The sequence below is a fragment of the Tetrao urogallus genome (genome assembly GCF_951394365.1).
Source record: "Tetrao urogallus genome assembly, chromosome: 14".
NCBI classification, from domain to species: domain Eukaryota; kingdom Metazoa; phylum Chordata; class Aves; order Galliformes; family Phasianidae; genus Tetrao; species Tetrao urogallus.
This window is the reverse complement of record NC_136827.1, coordinates 4583337-4599728: the sequence shown is the minus strand read 5'-3', so window position 1 is coordinate 4599728 and position 16392 is coordinate 4583337. Positions and strand designations below refer to the sequence as shown.

The following is a 16392-nucleotide window of genomic DNA, read 5'->3' as shown; positions in this document are numbered from 1 at the left end:
TTATAGAAGCTTTATAATGTTAGTATTTGAAGAGTAGATATAAATTGTACCAGCTTCTGTTTTACATTATGGATGTAAATTCTGAAGACTGAGGTTACCGCCTGCATCGCAGGATATTTTATAGTACAGTGGGGTCATGTGAGACTCGTTGTGAAATGAGGGGAATTAGAATCATTTTGAGAAACAGAAGGTTTCAAAATAAGACTGTGAGAGTATCTGCAGACACAGAGCAGTTCTGACAAGAAGGTCGGGTTTCCAGAACCAATAGAGCTCAGTCTGTTCAGTAACACATTGAATTTATTTGACCAAGAAATTAGTATTCAACAGGATGAATCAAAACCATTATTTCTATCTTAAGAATATATAGTAACTAATAAATTGTATTTATTGTGCTTTTTATAGCCTAACTGCAAACTTTCACTTCTCTTTGGTAATTTTACAACCACTCCTTCAGCTGTGGTCCTGCAGAGTTACCCCTTAGGCTCATTTCCCAAGGAAACAAAACTGAAGTTCTACACGTGCCTTTCTGTTCCTCTTCAGTAATTTTTCAGTTCATTTCTTGTTAACTTGTACAGAAGGATGGGTGTTTTAAGATGTTTCTACGTGTTTCAGGGAGTAGAGGAGAAAGAGCCATAGAGGGAGAAGCAGCACTGCAGGAGCCCAACTGCCATAGCAGGAAAGGCCGTGGTGGGAGTTCAGTGTCAAATAGTCACCAGAAATTAACTTCATAGTACCCCAACCGTGAGAAAAGCTTTAATCACATTTGGCAGTTTATTGGAAAATGTAACCACAGTACGGGTTGGCAGTATGATGCTTGGCTCACAGGCATCTGTGTTTTTCAATTGACAGGTGCTTATGGACAAATTTTCCTTGGGAGGCTGCTTCAGCCAAAATAAAAAAAAAAAAAAAAAAACAAAAGCAACAGTGTAAGAACTTCATACCTGTTGTTTGATCTAAGCTACAAACAGAAATGTCCTGGTTGGAAATGTTACCTTGTCTTCAGGGATTAGGGCTATATTATTTCATGAAGCAATGCAATCAGCTGTGCTTGGCCGAAACATTGTCTTTGGTGCTCTTTCATCTGTCGTGATGTATTCTGCAGACATGTACCTAAGTTTCTTTAAAGTATGTCCTGAGGCTCGCACAGAGGGCAAAATCTTATTTCACCCCATCGCCTCTCATATGCAGTATTTTCAGAACAGAGTTAATGCATTTCCATATGATATGGTAAATGAAGATTCTGAATATATGAAGTTTCTTCTTTTAACTTCGTAAACTTGAAGCAACACCAGAATTTGTGAGAATGAAATACACAGGGTGTACACTGTGTCACGTTCCTATCTAAGATGTATCAAACCTCAGTCTTGCTTCTTATTTCCTACACATTGCAAATAAATGATTTGAAACTGCTTTTTCTCTTCTGCTTCCTTGATTGTTTAGAACATATGCTGTAGGCTTTCACAAGAATGGCAACAATCATGAATAATAACAGTAATTATTCATGTCATCAATATCAGAATTATTTCTTGGTAAATACAAGTCTGCAAGGAAAATATTGGATACATATTGAATGTATAGCATAAAAGAAGGTAGATGGAGGTTGTTATCGAGTAGCTTAAACCGACCTCTGCCCAGTGATAACTTGGCCGTTTGGTCTTACCATCAGTTTATCCAGAGTTAAGAATACAATGAAAACAAAGCATTATAGTCATTTGCCTGAATCCAGCTGGTTTTGTAACTTTAAATTTTTTGAAGGTAGCTGCTTGCTGGTGTCAGACAGTGAGAGCTTTTAAAGTGCCTGTGGTTACCTTCCAATGATGGCTGGGTTTTGTTTGTATTTGTTTGTATTTTTAAATCCTAATGAGATAAACCTTAATGTAATTCGTACAAAGAGTAGTGTTCTTGCTTTCAGAAATGAAGGAGTAGCTAAGGGGAAAGATAGCATGTATTTGCTCTGCTGCTGCTTCTTTAAAAATGGTGAAAGTCAGAATGCACCATTTCAAATAGTTTTGCTGCATTTTAACATTTGTAGCTCACATGCAGCAGATCTGTCTTTGCCTCACAGACTTTGGCAGGATCACAGAGGTCATATTTTTCTGTGTATAAATTATTCATGAATGATTTCTCCAATGCTCTGGTTAAACTTGCAAAAATCAGAATGCTTGTTTCTCTTATTCCTTTCATCCCTACAAACAGTAATATTCTAATGGGCATTGCACAAAAAAGAAAGAAAAAAAAAAAAGCTGCCTTCATTTGTGTGCATTTGATGGAATGGATTGATATCAAGTTATGAGAGGAAAGTTCACAGAAGCAAAGAGTAAATAAGAATTTGTTTTCCTTTTTTTTTCATTATGCTCACTGCTGATCTTTGATCCCTCTGTCCTCTTTCCCAGGTCGTCCCATTCCACCTACATCCTCGTCTAGCCTTCTCCCATCTGCTCAGCTGCCCAGTTCTCATAATCCTCCACCAGTTAGCTGCCAGATGCCATTGCTAGACAGCAATACGTCCCATCAAATCATGGACACCAATCCTGATGAGGAGTTCTCTCCTAATTCATACCTACTAAGAGCATGTTCAGGGCCACAGCAGGCATCCAGCAGTGGTAAGAAAAATTGCAAACATATGGAGTTTGTTTATGATGTGCTTGTCCTCGTTTTATACGTTACTTTGCAAATGTGTTCTTTCATCACCTGAAAATTAAGAGCATGTGTGGAAATGAGGCAAACAGAGAATGATAGTTTTATTTCAGCAAAACTTTTTTGGAAACATGCTGCATGTTTTTCTATTGTTTTTTGTTTGTTTGTTTGTTTTTTTATAGAGATCTTTTTTAATTTAAGTGTTACAAGCAGTGTAAAATTATTACTGAAAGCTTGTCATCTAAGAAATTTAGTTTTCAAAGTATGTTTCTTGTAAAAGAGATCCATACACAGTAGTCCTTTATTCTGCACAGGCTAAGCCAACACCTGGTGTAGTGATGAGGTTCTGTATCTGGAAATGTGTTCCTTCTGCTGCTGTCTGTGTGTTCTTGCTTTAGAATCTGATTCTGCACTTTCTGTGTTAACTAAAATCCTGATACTTTCAGCAAAATAATACTTGTCTTTCAGTCTTCAGTTTTAAAATATTTGCAGTTCTGCTATCAGCCATATATTCTGTAGTTCTTAGGGTTTTCTTTCCTTCTCTTTCTTTTTCTTCTTTTTTTCTTATTCTTTAAGCAAATGCCTTATTTAATTTTGATGTTGAAAAACTGAGAAATAAAGATGATTTTTTTTTTTTTTTGAGAATTATAAGCAGAACAACTAGAAGCTATTATTTTTTGCTTAATTTTGAAGGCACTTACTGATCAGCTCAAGGTCTCTCTTACCTGTAAAAGTATAAAAGTACAAATGTGAACAGTGTAGGAGGCACCACATAGCTTGGAACTTTTTGCCTCTGTGGATACATAAAGCAGATTTAAATTATGCCCTGTAAATATTGGTGGTGAACAGTGGCAACATGAGAAAATGAGCAGAAGTTGAAAAATAAAAGATTCAGAGTGGATAAGAGATAAAATACTTCCCTAAGTATTGAGCAGGTTTCTCATGGAGCCTGTGCAGTCTCTGTCCTTGGATATTTGGAAGAACGAGTCGTTTAAAATCCTGGGCAGTCTGATCTCAGAGCTGTCCTGCCCTGGCACGAGTTTGGCCTACAGGCATCCTGTAGTAGCTCCCAACTTGAACTGTCTTTCAGCACTGTAATCCTTCTGCTAAGTAAGATATTTTTAAATACCACCAGCTATAACTATTATTATATACATTAAAAGGAATTATAATTCAGATATTGAGCATGTTTCCGTCCTCGGTCTTGATGTCTGAGGGTGTAAAATGTGAAAACAGTATTTTTGCTTGTTTTTATTTTAGAGATATTTGGGCTGATCTCAAGAGATACAAGTCCCAAAATCTCCAATTACATAAAATTGGAAACTCAGCAGTAACTATAGAAATTATGTAGAAATATAGAAAAATGTGGACATATAGGTAAAATATATTCTGTTTTTAAGTCAGTGTAGAAAACTGAAAAAGCTCAGTACTGGCTTAGAAACCGTCAAGAGTCCTTTGAAGGATTCAGCCATTTGTGAGTAATTGTGATCTGTTTGATGAAATAGTTTGCATTTTGCTCTCTGTGAAATCTGCCATGATCACAGGTATTTGTTGTTACTAACATTGTGAGTTGTTCGAAAGACGGTCTGTGGGGACTGTGAGGAAATATCAGAATGGCATTGTGAAACCAAGTAGTAGAGCAGTAAAATAGCAGAAGAAATTCAGAGCAGAGCAAAGTGACGCTTGTGGAGAATGCAATGCTTGTTCACCAGTTGGTGATGGGCCACCGTGAGCATGGAGTGAGTTCTCAGGGATGTGTCATCTTGGAGCTCAGGAATGGATGAATTTGAGTGATGAGCAAAGGGAAGAAAAAAATAAAGCTGAAAACAGAGAATGTTGTTTGACTAAAGGATGTGATTTATCAGTTTACAAAGCTTTAAAAGGCAATGGTAAGAGAGACTGAGAGAGAGATATAGCGAGGGCTGCTTGGTGGAAGAAAATTGCAGGTTGGTGTGAGAGACTGGAGACCTGGAGAAGCCCTGAACACTGGGTACTTGGTATTTATAGCTGCAGCTAGTGACAAAGCATGGCTTTGCTTCTGTAGTCAAATGAACCAAGCTGTAGTAAAAGAACATCTGAAAAGTTCATGGAAGAACTCCTTGTGTTTCTTTGTGTTTTAAATGCTATTCATTGTTTCTTTTCTCAGACGTTACTATGGCTGGCACAAGGAACCTTTTCAGCATGCTCAGATATGCTTTGCTTTGTTTATGAATAGCTGAGTTGTTCATTCTCTACTTTAATATTTTTTCCCAAAATAGTCAATTTTCTTCTTTAATAAGCACTCATAGTATATTGTGGCTTTCTTTTAGTTTTCAGGGCATAGGAAAAAAGCATAATTGATTAACATTTAGAGTATTTCATGGCACATGCTCTTTGGATTTAGCACATCCTGTAGAAACCTATCTGTATTTGTCAGGTACTTTGTTTCCTTTCAAGAGTTTATAAGAAAATACTGCAGACAGTGACATGCAGTTCAAATTGGAAAAGTTACCTTTTTTGACTCATTCTTCCTGTAGGATTTTCAGAGTAGCTTTTACATGTTATAGAAATGTGGACCATGGTTATGTTATTTTTGTATTTATATATTTGTTATTAATTTATATTAGGGGCTATGTAAATTTAGCAACATCCTCTAGACTTTTGGAAGATAGTAGATAAATATTTTGTTTAAATTTGGGTTTGGGTTAAAAATAAATATTTGAAGACATGTAGATTCACAGTTTAGATTCCAAAAAATCTTAAGGCAATAATAAATGTTAGTTATCACTTTCTGGGTTCCTCCTCAAAATAATTCTATCACAGTCTTCAAAGAGCATACTGGAAAAGAAATATTTGCAGACGACTTCTGCTGATTTCATTGTGTATGTGTTCTGTTTGGCTGATTGTGCACTTACAATTGCTTCAATCTCTGCAATTATAGGCTAACCACTCAACAAGTTTGAGTCATCTTTAATATGAGGTGATAGTCATCCATTTGTATTGCCCTATGCCCTTTGCAATAGCCTAGCAATCTACCTAGGTGGATCTGGAAAAAAAAAGCACAGAATTCTTCAAATCTTCAATCAAATGAGCAATCTATTGTTGGTATTATGAAGGTCTTTAATCTACAATAAATCTTTGTTAGAACTCATCAGAGCTTCTAGTTTGAGAGAAATGTGATTATAGCACTCTTAAAATGACATTACATCATTGGGGTGATTGGTTTATCATTTGGAGAAGCGACATCAATCATACCTAGCATAACCACACAGCAAATGAATTCAACCTTTCTACTGCTGAACAATGACACAATAATTGCTCAAAATCAAACTTAAAATGAAATCAGAAAATGCACTTTCTTTAAATATGATGTTAACCTAATGGAATATGTTATTAAAAATCATGTTTGAGGAAATTCTGTGTAATTAAAAATATGTGAAAATGTATTCCTTTTTTCCTCTCATTAGAACCTGATTTTAGTTGCAGAATCATTTTCTATGCAGCAGATATTATGCTGCTTTTAATTGAACTCCCGTCACTTACATTCCTTTGCTTGTATTTCTTAATATAATATGCAGAACAATTATATTTGATGAAGGACAAGAGGTTTTTGAAAGCTGGTGCACCTGCTGATGATATTTTGAAAAATACAAATATTATAGAAGGTAATGAGACCTTTTACACATGGAAAGTTAGATTTTTTTTAATTTTAGAAGAAGGTCAATTCCTGACACACCATTTTCTAAGATAGTTTCTTAGAGCTTACAGTAAGAATAAGTTTTTTCCTCTCTGTGTATTCATTCTACATATTTTCTTTCTAGCAACACAACTGTTCTTGTTGGAATGCCATTGTAATGGCTTCACATGCAGTACGATGGAGCAGAGTTTTAAATCGTACAGAGAAAAAAAAAAAAGATATGGGTTTTTGTTGCCAGCAGCTTTGCTTTCGTATTTTCACGTAGTGCTGTTAAACCAGATTTTAGAATCCCGACCGGAAAAAAATATATATTTGTTTGTTTTTAACAAAGGTGTAAAACACCTCGATTTTATCTCCTCACACAGTAGCTATTGACTTATGGATCCGTAATTAGGTACATTCATCATCTTCAGCCCTTGCAGCAATGGGAAAGTAGGTGCAGATGGGTTTTGGAATATTGTGAATTTGGGAAAGAGATGCATCTCTAAAACCTGAGGGTGTGCACTAGGCATTGTCACGATTTCCAGGAAGCTACTGAAGTTCAACTGGAAGGGCAGTCAATCATAGTTTTTCAGTGTGAACATGTCTTTTGGGCTTAATGAGAATACTATAAGGATTTGGCTCAGTGTAACTATTTGCCTGCAGAGTCCTTTGGATGCTACTTAGAAGACAGGGTTTGCTTTGGGTTTTTCACAAGCAGTTGCTGTCATCAAGGGGAGGGAAATGGGGAAATAAGTTGACTGCAGTGGCTCTTGTTGTTTTGTGTTGTCTGTGAGTTAGAACTGAACTAAAATATAATCAGTCCCTTATGTTTATGACCATAGTATTTTATTATGTAAAGGACTAGTATTTATTACATTCAGTACAGTTATCTGGAAGGATCTCCTGCAATCAACCTGACAGTAACTTTTTATAGGATTTTGTCATTATTGTGTAAGTTAGTTGATACAAACCATCTCATTGCAGCATATTTAAAAAAATCTTTACTTTTCCTTTTTTTTCTTTTTTTTTTTTTCCCCCCCTGAAAGAAGTCAGAACTTTCATTAATACACAGTAATTGTTGGTCTTATTTGAGATCCTGTGCTGGAAATGCTTGAAAGTATGCTTTCTAGCTTTCTAGAGTCCAGCATCAAATAAACATGTTTCCAGCTTCTACTGTAAAATGCAAACCCATACAGACAAAGTCATCTCTGAAAAATAATTGAATCCCATAGAAAAAAAACGAGTACTTCTTCTGATGGTTGCATATCACCCCTTACTGAACGGAGGAAGTGGTTTCTGTATCTGCTCATTTATGGGATAGAAAATAAAGTAGCAACAACAGAAATCTGGAATCCTTAGCTGAGTTTTTTTTCCTTGCAAAAGATGGACTTTGGCTTACTTAGAGACTAAATGAAAGGGTTTGGAGATCTCAGTAGGCAGCTCCTTCATCTTTCTGCCAGAAAGACATGGGTTTTAACTGTAGATAAGAAGCCTAGATGTGCGTAGCTATCCCAGCATGAGGATGTTGCTGGGTTGCTGGAAGAACTATTCCACAATTAAGTGGGCTCAGCATAGAGACCATTCACAATTCTGACAGGAGTCTCACAAAAGGGAAGCGCAAAGTCTGGCACCTGGTGATGAATAGCCAACCCCCTGCAGCAGGCCAGCAGAGAGGCAGCTGTGCTGAAGTGCGTCTGGGGACACCAGGCTGACCGTAAGCCAGCCGTGTGCCCACAGCAGCCTGGGCTGTGACAGGCAAGCACTGGCAGTGGGTTGGGGAGGAGATGCTTCTCTGCCCGGCCCAGCTGTGACGCAGCTGGAACTCCGGATGGGCTGGTGACCCTTGGTAATAGAGGAGGGGTCTTAGTGCTGGGAGCCCAGAGCTGAGCCACCAAGGTGAACGTGGGCTTGGTGCAGCTGATGCACCAGGAGAGGCTGAGGGGCTGGGACTGCTCAGCCCGCGGAAGAGAAGGCTGTGGGGGAGCTTCCCGATGGGCAGCAGTACCCCGTAGGGAGCTGGGCTCTTTGCAGCGGTGTCCACTGACACTAGGAAATGGGCACAAGCAGAAATACAGAAAATGTAGTTTAGAAATAAGAAATCGATGGTGGTTTTTTGTTTACTTGTTTATTTATTTCATCATAAAGGTAAAGAAGTACTGCCCTAAACTGCCCTAAACATCCTGGTTTTGTTCATTTCAATCTCTTGCTTGGCTTCTGAGATCGCATGGGGATGAACAGAAATTGAGAAGAAAGATTTCAGCCTTCTTCACCATCACTTTTCTGTTGTACCAGCTGTATGCGTTTGTGAAGTTTGGCTGGTGGCATGTCCTCCTGAAGCTGCTTTCACAATGTATCATGTTGGGCTCTGCTGAATTATGTGTAGGGCAGCAACAGTTAAAGTCACGTAAGTTTCCATGGAGGCAGGATTGGGCTTTTTTGTTGTTATTTCATTACACAGATTCTAATCTCTACCTCCAAAAGATAGGCTGGAATTACATCTATGTATACAATTATATTCACATGGAAATACCAGGAACATTCTTTTTTTTTATGACATTTTACAGTGAGTTACCAAAAAAAAAGTTGCAGATTTACCATTTTAATTTCTACTTACAAAATAAGAGGAAATTATGTATGTTTGGTTTGTCATCACTATTTTGAACTCTTTGCTATAGACTGTCTTTCCCACTCAGTACCCATGGCTGTTGTGTGCTGTCCCTTAGCAAAGCTAATGTCAATAATTCTGCCCTTAGTGCTCCAGTGGATGATGAAGACCAATGAAGATTTTCTTATTACATTTCTATATTTAGTATATTACTATATTTCTATATTTTTCTATTTTTAATATTACTATATTTCTGTAGTAATATAGAATTATATTACTATATATATATTGCTAGTATATAATTATATTGCTGTATTTCTATAGTAGGTGAGGTTGAACAAAAGCTGAAACCTGTTGTGTTCTCAGTGTTTACACTGTGAAGAATGGATCCTCGCTTTCAGGTTTTAAGCAGTAGTCTTCTCCTGTATGTGTTGCTTTGAACCAAAGTTTTCATTAGCCCTAAGGTCCTTACATATATTTATATGTATACACATATATACGCACACGCTGTTATTTTCAGTGTGTTCTAATACTTCATTTCTCTGAATCCTTAATGTCTGCTCATTTTAGTTCTGTTTCATTCCTTTAGCGCCATGTCCAAATTTGCAGCCATGGACTGGAATTAGCGGTGGAGGAATAGCACAGTATGTGCTTTCACACTGAAACTGGAGGGTGTACTTTCTCTTAAGTATCAGCTCCATGTTGCTGCAGCTATTACTGATATTATTGCTGTTGCTAATCTGCGTAGCATATGTTGACGATGCCAGCAGATGTCTGAACTTCAGCCAGAACTTGATTCAGACTTGATTCTAGCTATTAGATTTTGCAGAAACACTGTATTTATTAATTTATGAATTCATTACAGACAAGCAAATCTTGAACAGAAGGTTGTAAGGTAATTTAAAAAAAAAAAAAAAAAGACTACAGAAGCAGTAGTGTTGATAATTGTTTCTAATTCTATCGTTCCTACATGCTTAGGCCCCATCATAGTGCTGAGAGCTGAAGAGATTATTCTTTGCTGTTTTCACTTCATTTCATGTAATGCTGGTCAATGTGTAAAACTGGCAGCCTCTGTCTTGTAATAGAAGCAGCTCAGAAAAGCAGTGGCAACAGTAACTTTCCAAGGTTTGCTTTCACTGATAGCTCCCCTAATGGCTCGGGAACAGTTCAGGTACTGCAGCCAGGCAGGCCTTGGTTTTTCTCGTTACCAAACCTTATGTTGTTCTGTAGAAACTAGTTTCAGGTCCCCAACAAATGTCACACATTTGAAATTTAAACACTGAATATTCTTGTTCCATGCCATTGTGCCAAGGCCTGATGCCTTGCTTGAGAGCTGAAAGGTCCTGTTGTGTTATAATTGCACATCTCCCTGTTCCTCACGGTAAGTCTGACAGTTGCTTGTGTTCAGGTGGGGCATTTTTTCCTTTATTTGTATGGAAAAACCAAACCTATAATGGTTAGCTGCTGTTAGCTGTGCTGCATTGGAAATGATCTGGTTTTATAATCATCCTGTCCTTCGATACAGTTTCAGTCTTCTATAAACTATGCTTCCTTTCTCATTGGCAATAATGTAGTTCTAACAAATTTTATGGTGGTTTCTGCAGCTGTTTAAATGGAAAGGCAACATTTAGAAAGCATTTCACATTTTTAACTGTCACCTGCACAGTTGGGTGGCTGATTGAAAGTGATGAATCACGCACGTGTAAGCCATGTGTGCACATCAGACTATAAAATCCAAAACCTAACACTTAGACTGTGATTTTTTTTTTTTTTTTTTTTTTTGAGAATTATTTGCAATATTTGTACACAGGGTATTCTGTAAGTTTTTTGGTTGCTTTTTGTGTGAGTTGTCATTTTTGTTTTTGTTTTATTTTTCTTTTGGTACTAATGAAAAGTTGCATCAATCCATCCTTTTTCCTTATGAATCCGTATTTACTGTTAGGAGCATCTTAAAGTCAAACAGCCAGTTTTCATCTGAGTCAGTATTCCATTCATGGATTTCCTCATTTTGATGAGGCAGAGCTTTATGCTTTGGCTGTGTGTGCTTTATTGAAATTGTGATTTTTTTCTAGCAATAAATAATTATTCCTGGTTATGGAGTTATTTGAATAGATTTACCCATTTTAATATGCTTATAAATATTAGCTTTACATAAGACGAATCTATAAATATATAACTTTCTTGGCCAGTTATTATCATCTCTAGAAACTGAATTTATCTTAATATTAAGCATGACTTAATCAATAGGAACCAGGAATTATTATTTTTCTTGCAGAAGATGTTAAACCTTAAGTTAAAGTGTACAAAAGAGGGAGAACTCAGCACGTCCCTGGAGAAAAGCTGCTCAGTGCTTATTAATTATTCTTTTTTATTATTATTATTCATTCACACCTCTCTCTTTGCCTCGCAGTTCTCACAAGCATGTCTTTTGTATCCCTTCTGCATAAAAGGAAAGAAATCTGAACTCTGTCATTGGCTCTGTTTACCTGCAGCAGCCATACTGCCCTCTGGTCGTATTTGCACTAAAAGGATTTGTAGATAGAGCTTTGGTGAAGCTCTCTACTGAAAATGCAACTCTCAGCAGCACAGTGTTCTCTCCTGTTATTTCTTAATCCAATTCCTTCAATAGACTAAGCAATATTATGAAAAGGACATCTTTGCCTGCATTATTGCATCTTATTTTGTAGACCAGAATTTTGTCTTTCTCACAATCTCAACTTCAGCAGCAAACTTGTGCAGCCTCTGTTACAGTATAAATGCGAGGAGGGTGTAGTTCCTTCATTAAGCAGCTGCTCTATTTTGATTCGGATTTGCAAATGTTTTATTTTAGAGGGACCATGGTGGAGGTGCACACCATGGGGTTTATTGTGGGAGGCTGGGTAAATATTCTGAGAGTTTGATGTGGTGGGATGCCTGCAAAGGTGAGCGTTGCATTCCAGCTTGGTTCTTATCTGTGGGGATGCCCTTACCTTGCATCGTGCCTGTGTACAGCTGGCTTACACAACCCTAAAGGTTCAGAAACACAAAGAGTTTGCTTAGTGTAAGTCTTGGTGTGGCCAGCTCCTTTTTATTGCACACTGAACCTATAGATGAGAGGTTATTTTTCTCAAATAAATTAATCAACGAAAGAATGTTGGCGTCTTTTATAAATGCATGTCATTTATTTTTCTGCCAGATTCTTCCACTGAAAAGCTGAAAAGCTGATGTAAGATTTGGCTACTGGCCTGAGTAAATGCTTGCTTTTTCAGATGTCTCAATATCATGGCATGGGGGGAATCCCATTCCATTTTGTCAGCTCCCCAAATGTTTCCACTGTTCAATCTGTGGCATTCACACATGAATGAAATTGTATTTTTATGTACCATTTGTTTGGATTTCGGGTTCTCTTCCAGTCTGTAGCAATGCTTGCATTTGCTTCCAGTTCCCTGAGCTGTTTTTATTACAGTGACCTTTTCAAGCTATGTAGGTGCTGTTTGTCATTCAGATCTCCTTTGTTCCCTACCTCACCCCACCAACAAGTTGCCTCGCATGTCACTGCTTCGCTGCTGCTCCTTCCTGTTTAATGCATTTGTGTTGGATATCACAGGGCTGTAACAGTGTGATTTTCAGTAATTGAGCTTTTCTCTCCTTTTACTGAGGTCAGGTCTAACGATTTGTGAGATAAACAGGTACTCAAACACGAGCAGAAGCATGATGGTGTATTTATGTTATAGAGATGTATCTTACATACCTGGAATCCAAAGAGGAAGAAAAAAAAGTAAAAAAAGTAAATCTATAGAAAAGAGAATTTGTAACTTAATATGGAATTTGTGTTGTTTTGAGAGAACTCCTTGTCCTTGGTGATCTGCTGATTTGAGAGCAGTAACTAGAACACTCTAGTGTGGTTATAGCACTCTACACATACCGAAATCCCAAAAGCCAGGAGTCCTACCCTGCACTGTGCTTTTCTCACAAATCTGCCAAAGGAGGACTTGCATTCTCTGAATTTACTGCACCCTAAATCTTCCATTGTAAGTACAATTAGAGAGTTTGGGTATTGTTTCAGTAGTACTCAGTAAGAAGACTTATGACATTGTTATTTTGAAATGGTTTTGTAGGTCTTAAAACTCCAAATCCAGGAGACAGCTGTTGGTATATGGTGGTGATGGTTCTGGGTCAGATAGGTTTTGTGGTGGTAATTTAATCCTTCCTCTGAAGAACTGAGTTTAGTTTGTTGTTAACAAGTCTATGATTTTCTGTTATTATATTAAGTTTCCAGAGATGAAAAAGCAGAGAGCAACTATGTTGTAGTTATTTTGTCTACTTGTTATTTGAACTCATTGCTAGATGAATTTCTATCTCCTAGCACTGCTGCATGCTTTGCCTAAGGTGTCTTTAACTTTGGGCATTTCATCCATTTGTGTGTCATTTCTCAATGAGTGAATCCAGTAAAATACAGCCAGAGCAGTGCAGGTTAGTCAAATGCTACGTGACAGAGGTAGAAGAGTAACCCATTTCTTCCAGTCTCTTTTCAGAAAATGGTACAAGTTTTCATATGACTGGAATTAGATAAATGTATAGAATAAAGAGAGAAGTCTCAACTGCTAGTGCACGTGATTTGGGCAGAACTCAAAAATATGGACTTTAGTGTTGCACTGTGAAATAGTGAAATCTATAATTTACAGTCTCAGTTTAAAATATTTTTTCTACTGGAATCAGTGAAAATTTTGCACAGTGAACTGCAGACTAGCTCCTCAGTTAATGCACCTTTAGTGAGGTGTGAAATGATCTGCCTAGGAAAATACAGGCTTCAAGCATTTTGTTTATCTGCATTCTCACAAACATGTAGATAATTGTTTCATTACAATTCTGTCTATAATAGGGGATAACAAACATGATAAGGTGCAAAATGAGTATGCGAGTTCCTGGTTCCTGAGAGCAGAATTTACAAAGCCAAGCGAAGGGATTTGAGGGGTGTTGGAGCTCAGGTCATAATGATGACTTTGAGTTATTCTGTTTATATTGGGAATGAGAATTGGAACAGGAAGAAAGGGTACAAAGAAAACCAGACTGCTTTGGAGAAAAGGATGGATTTCAGGGGCTGAGTTTATGATTTGAGACTGATTTGCAGACACGATGAGTTTGTGGAGACCAGTGTGTGTGAACAGAGAGCTGATTGGTATGGCGGAGGGGCTGGGAAGGGACAGTATCTATAAACCTAATCTGAGGAAAAGTCTGCAGAGAAACCAGTGTTAAAGGGCATACTGCCAGCAACTAAACCCAGTTCATCCACACGATTAGAGCAGCCCTTTACTCCAAGTCATTTATAGAGAATAGCTGTATAATGCCAGTCATCAGAAGTAGTCATCCAGAAACAAGGAGATGCACACAAAATTTACTTCTTCACTCATCACTTCCTCTAAATATCTTTTCCTTTCATTTTCTTTCTCTTTGTTGACAACTAGAAAGATTCCACATTCTCCATCCTTGAATTCCTTTGAGACCATGCCAGAAAAGTAAATGCATAAGATAACCTTGTGTCATTTTATTGCACTTTTTTTTTAACAATTTCCATTAATAACCTGCTGTCACAAAGCAACTGGTACTGATTCACAGCTCCTTAGGATGGCATTTTTTCTCTGAGGAGGCAAAGGGATTGCTCACTGAGACCCAGAATCCCAACAGTGTAGCCAGCTCTTCTGGATGACATGAAGTTGAACTGTTCAACAAAGTTTAGTTCACTACTTCTTGCTGTTTAGCATTTAAATTTCTTTTAGACAGTGAGTGCTGGTGGAACCTCCTGGATCAAACAGCCTGTGTGTTGATTGTTTTCATCTGAGGGTAGTATAGGATGGCTTAGAGAACAGTACTTTCTTTATATGATAGGAAAATTTGAATCAAAATCCAGTTGGTTCGATGCTTGTTCTTTCTGGATTTCTTTTGTTTGTTTTTCAGGTTTTTGGTAGTGGTTTTGTTGTCTGTTTTCATTTGGTTTGTTGTATTTTTTGTTTTTTTTTTTTTACTGTGATACTTAAATACATGCATTAAATACAGTGTCATCTTTCTGGGAATCTTCATCTGGAGCTGTTTTTAATAACCAATCTGTTAGGTTGAGTTGATTAACAAGCAAGTACATTGCAGCTGGTTCTTCGCAGGAAGTAAAGCCCTGGCCTGCTGACTTCTATTAAAAAGATGTACAGCAATGCCACCATTGAGTGGTTCTGCATTCAGTTTGCACCAAAAAAAATCTGTGGTTTAATTATTTTGGATTTCCAGAAAATCCTCTCAGGTTATTTTGTAAGAAAGGATCTGAAAAGTTTGAGAGTACTGTAGTGAAACTGTATCATTTCAGCCCCTCGTTCAAATGGTGTTATCAAATAAAAGGGAAAAAAAAAAAAAAAAGAAAAAGCTTCAAATAGTTTTATCCACCCTTACTTTGTATTTCCTAGCACCAGGTTCAGCATCTTCCTCCACCTCCAGTCTGAACACTTGTTAGGTTTCTGTTCCTATTTTAGGATAAAATTATCCTCTCCCTGCAAAGCAAGGCTGGCACACACGTCACACGCAGGAGTCGCTTCCCATTGCAGGCTAACCACAAGAGCAGCAGTCTGCCTTGCTGGGCAGCTGGCTTCCTATAGCCACTGCTGAGCTCTGTATGAAAGCGTGGCCCGATGTATAAGTTTTGATACTTTTTCCGTTTTCAATTTGTGTTTTGAAATATGTTGAAGATATGAGACACTGTTAATTTCATAACGTTATGTGAAAATTGCTAAATATCCCCATGACTAAAATCCACAGCAGTGGAGAATGTGCTCGACCATCACACAACTCATAGCACAGACCTGCCTGCTCTAATTGCTTTCATTAAAATAAAGATAACACATTTTCTCACCATTCTTCCCAGGTATTTATTTTATTATTATTAATCTGTGTTAGTAGACCATGGTTAAAGACTCTTATGATTTCTACATGTTGCAGTCTTGTTTGTACCCTGTTCATCAAAATTCAGGTAATTAAACTGCTTTCTCACTTTTATTTTATTCTTAAATTTTGTTTGAGCCATTAACTCCTGTGTTAGTGCTGCTTTCGCACTTTTCTGTATGGCAATCTGTTTTACAATTACAGCATGTAAACCAACACAGGAATGTGTGTAGCTCTATTTTCATTGCTAAGCAATGTGGAGCATTAAAATTAACTTGGGTGTTATCATCACTTACACTTTATGAGTGATCCAAGTCAGAATACTGGCTGTTATTATATGATCTTGATGTAAACCTTAGAATTTTTGCATACATTTGTATGCCATGGTTCTTTAGCTGAAAACGTTAAAAAGGATTTAAAAAAAAGAAAGAAAAAGAAAAAAGCTGAAAATAATGGAATTATAAAATCATCATAATAATTTTGTGGTTACCCACTTTGAACATTATATATTTAGTCAAGCAGATGTAGCTCAACATCCTCCAGAAGAACTGGGATCTGTGATACAAGCTTCCCCGAGTTAAGAGTTTGTGTC

At 37.3% G+C, this 16392-nt stretch overlaps 1 protein-coding gene across 6 annotated transcripts in view; it reads left to right on the top strand.

Annotated features, from left to right (window-relative positions):
* Positions 1–16392, top strand: part of TENM2 (teneurin transmembrane protein 2) — a gene marked incomplete at both ends in the record, with an annotated part of 471616 nt that overhangs the window by 257032 nt on the left and 198192 nt on the right. For all 6 annotated transcript variants that reach the window (XM_079542339.1, XM_079542338.1, XM_079542337.1 and 3 more), the window contains one exon: positions 2394–2603. In XM_079542339.1, the coding sequence (XP_079398465.1) occupies positions 2394–2603 (210 nt within the window). The remainder of the gene's footprint in view (positions 1–2393; positions 2604–16392) is intronic.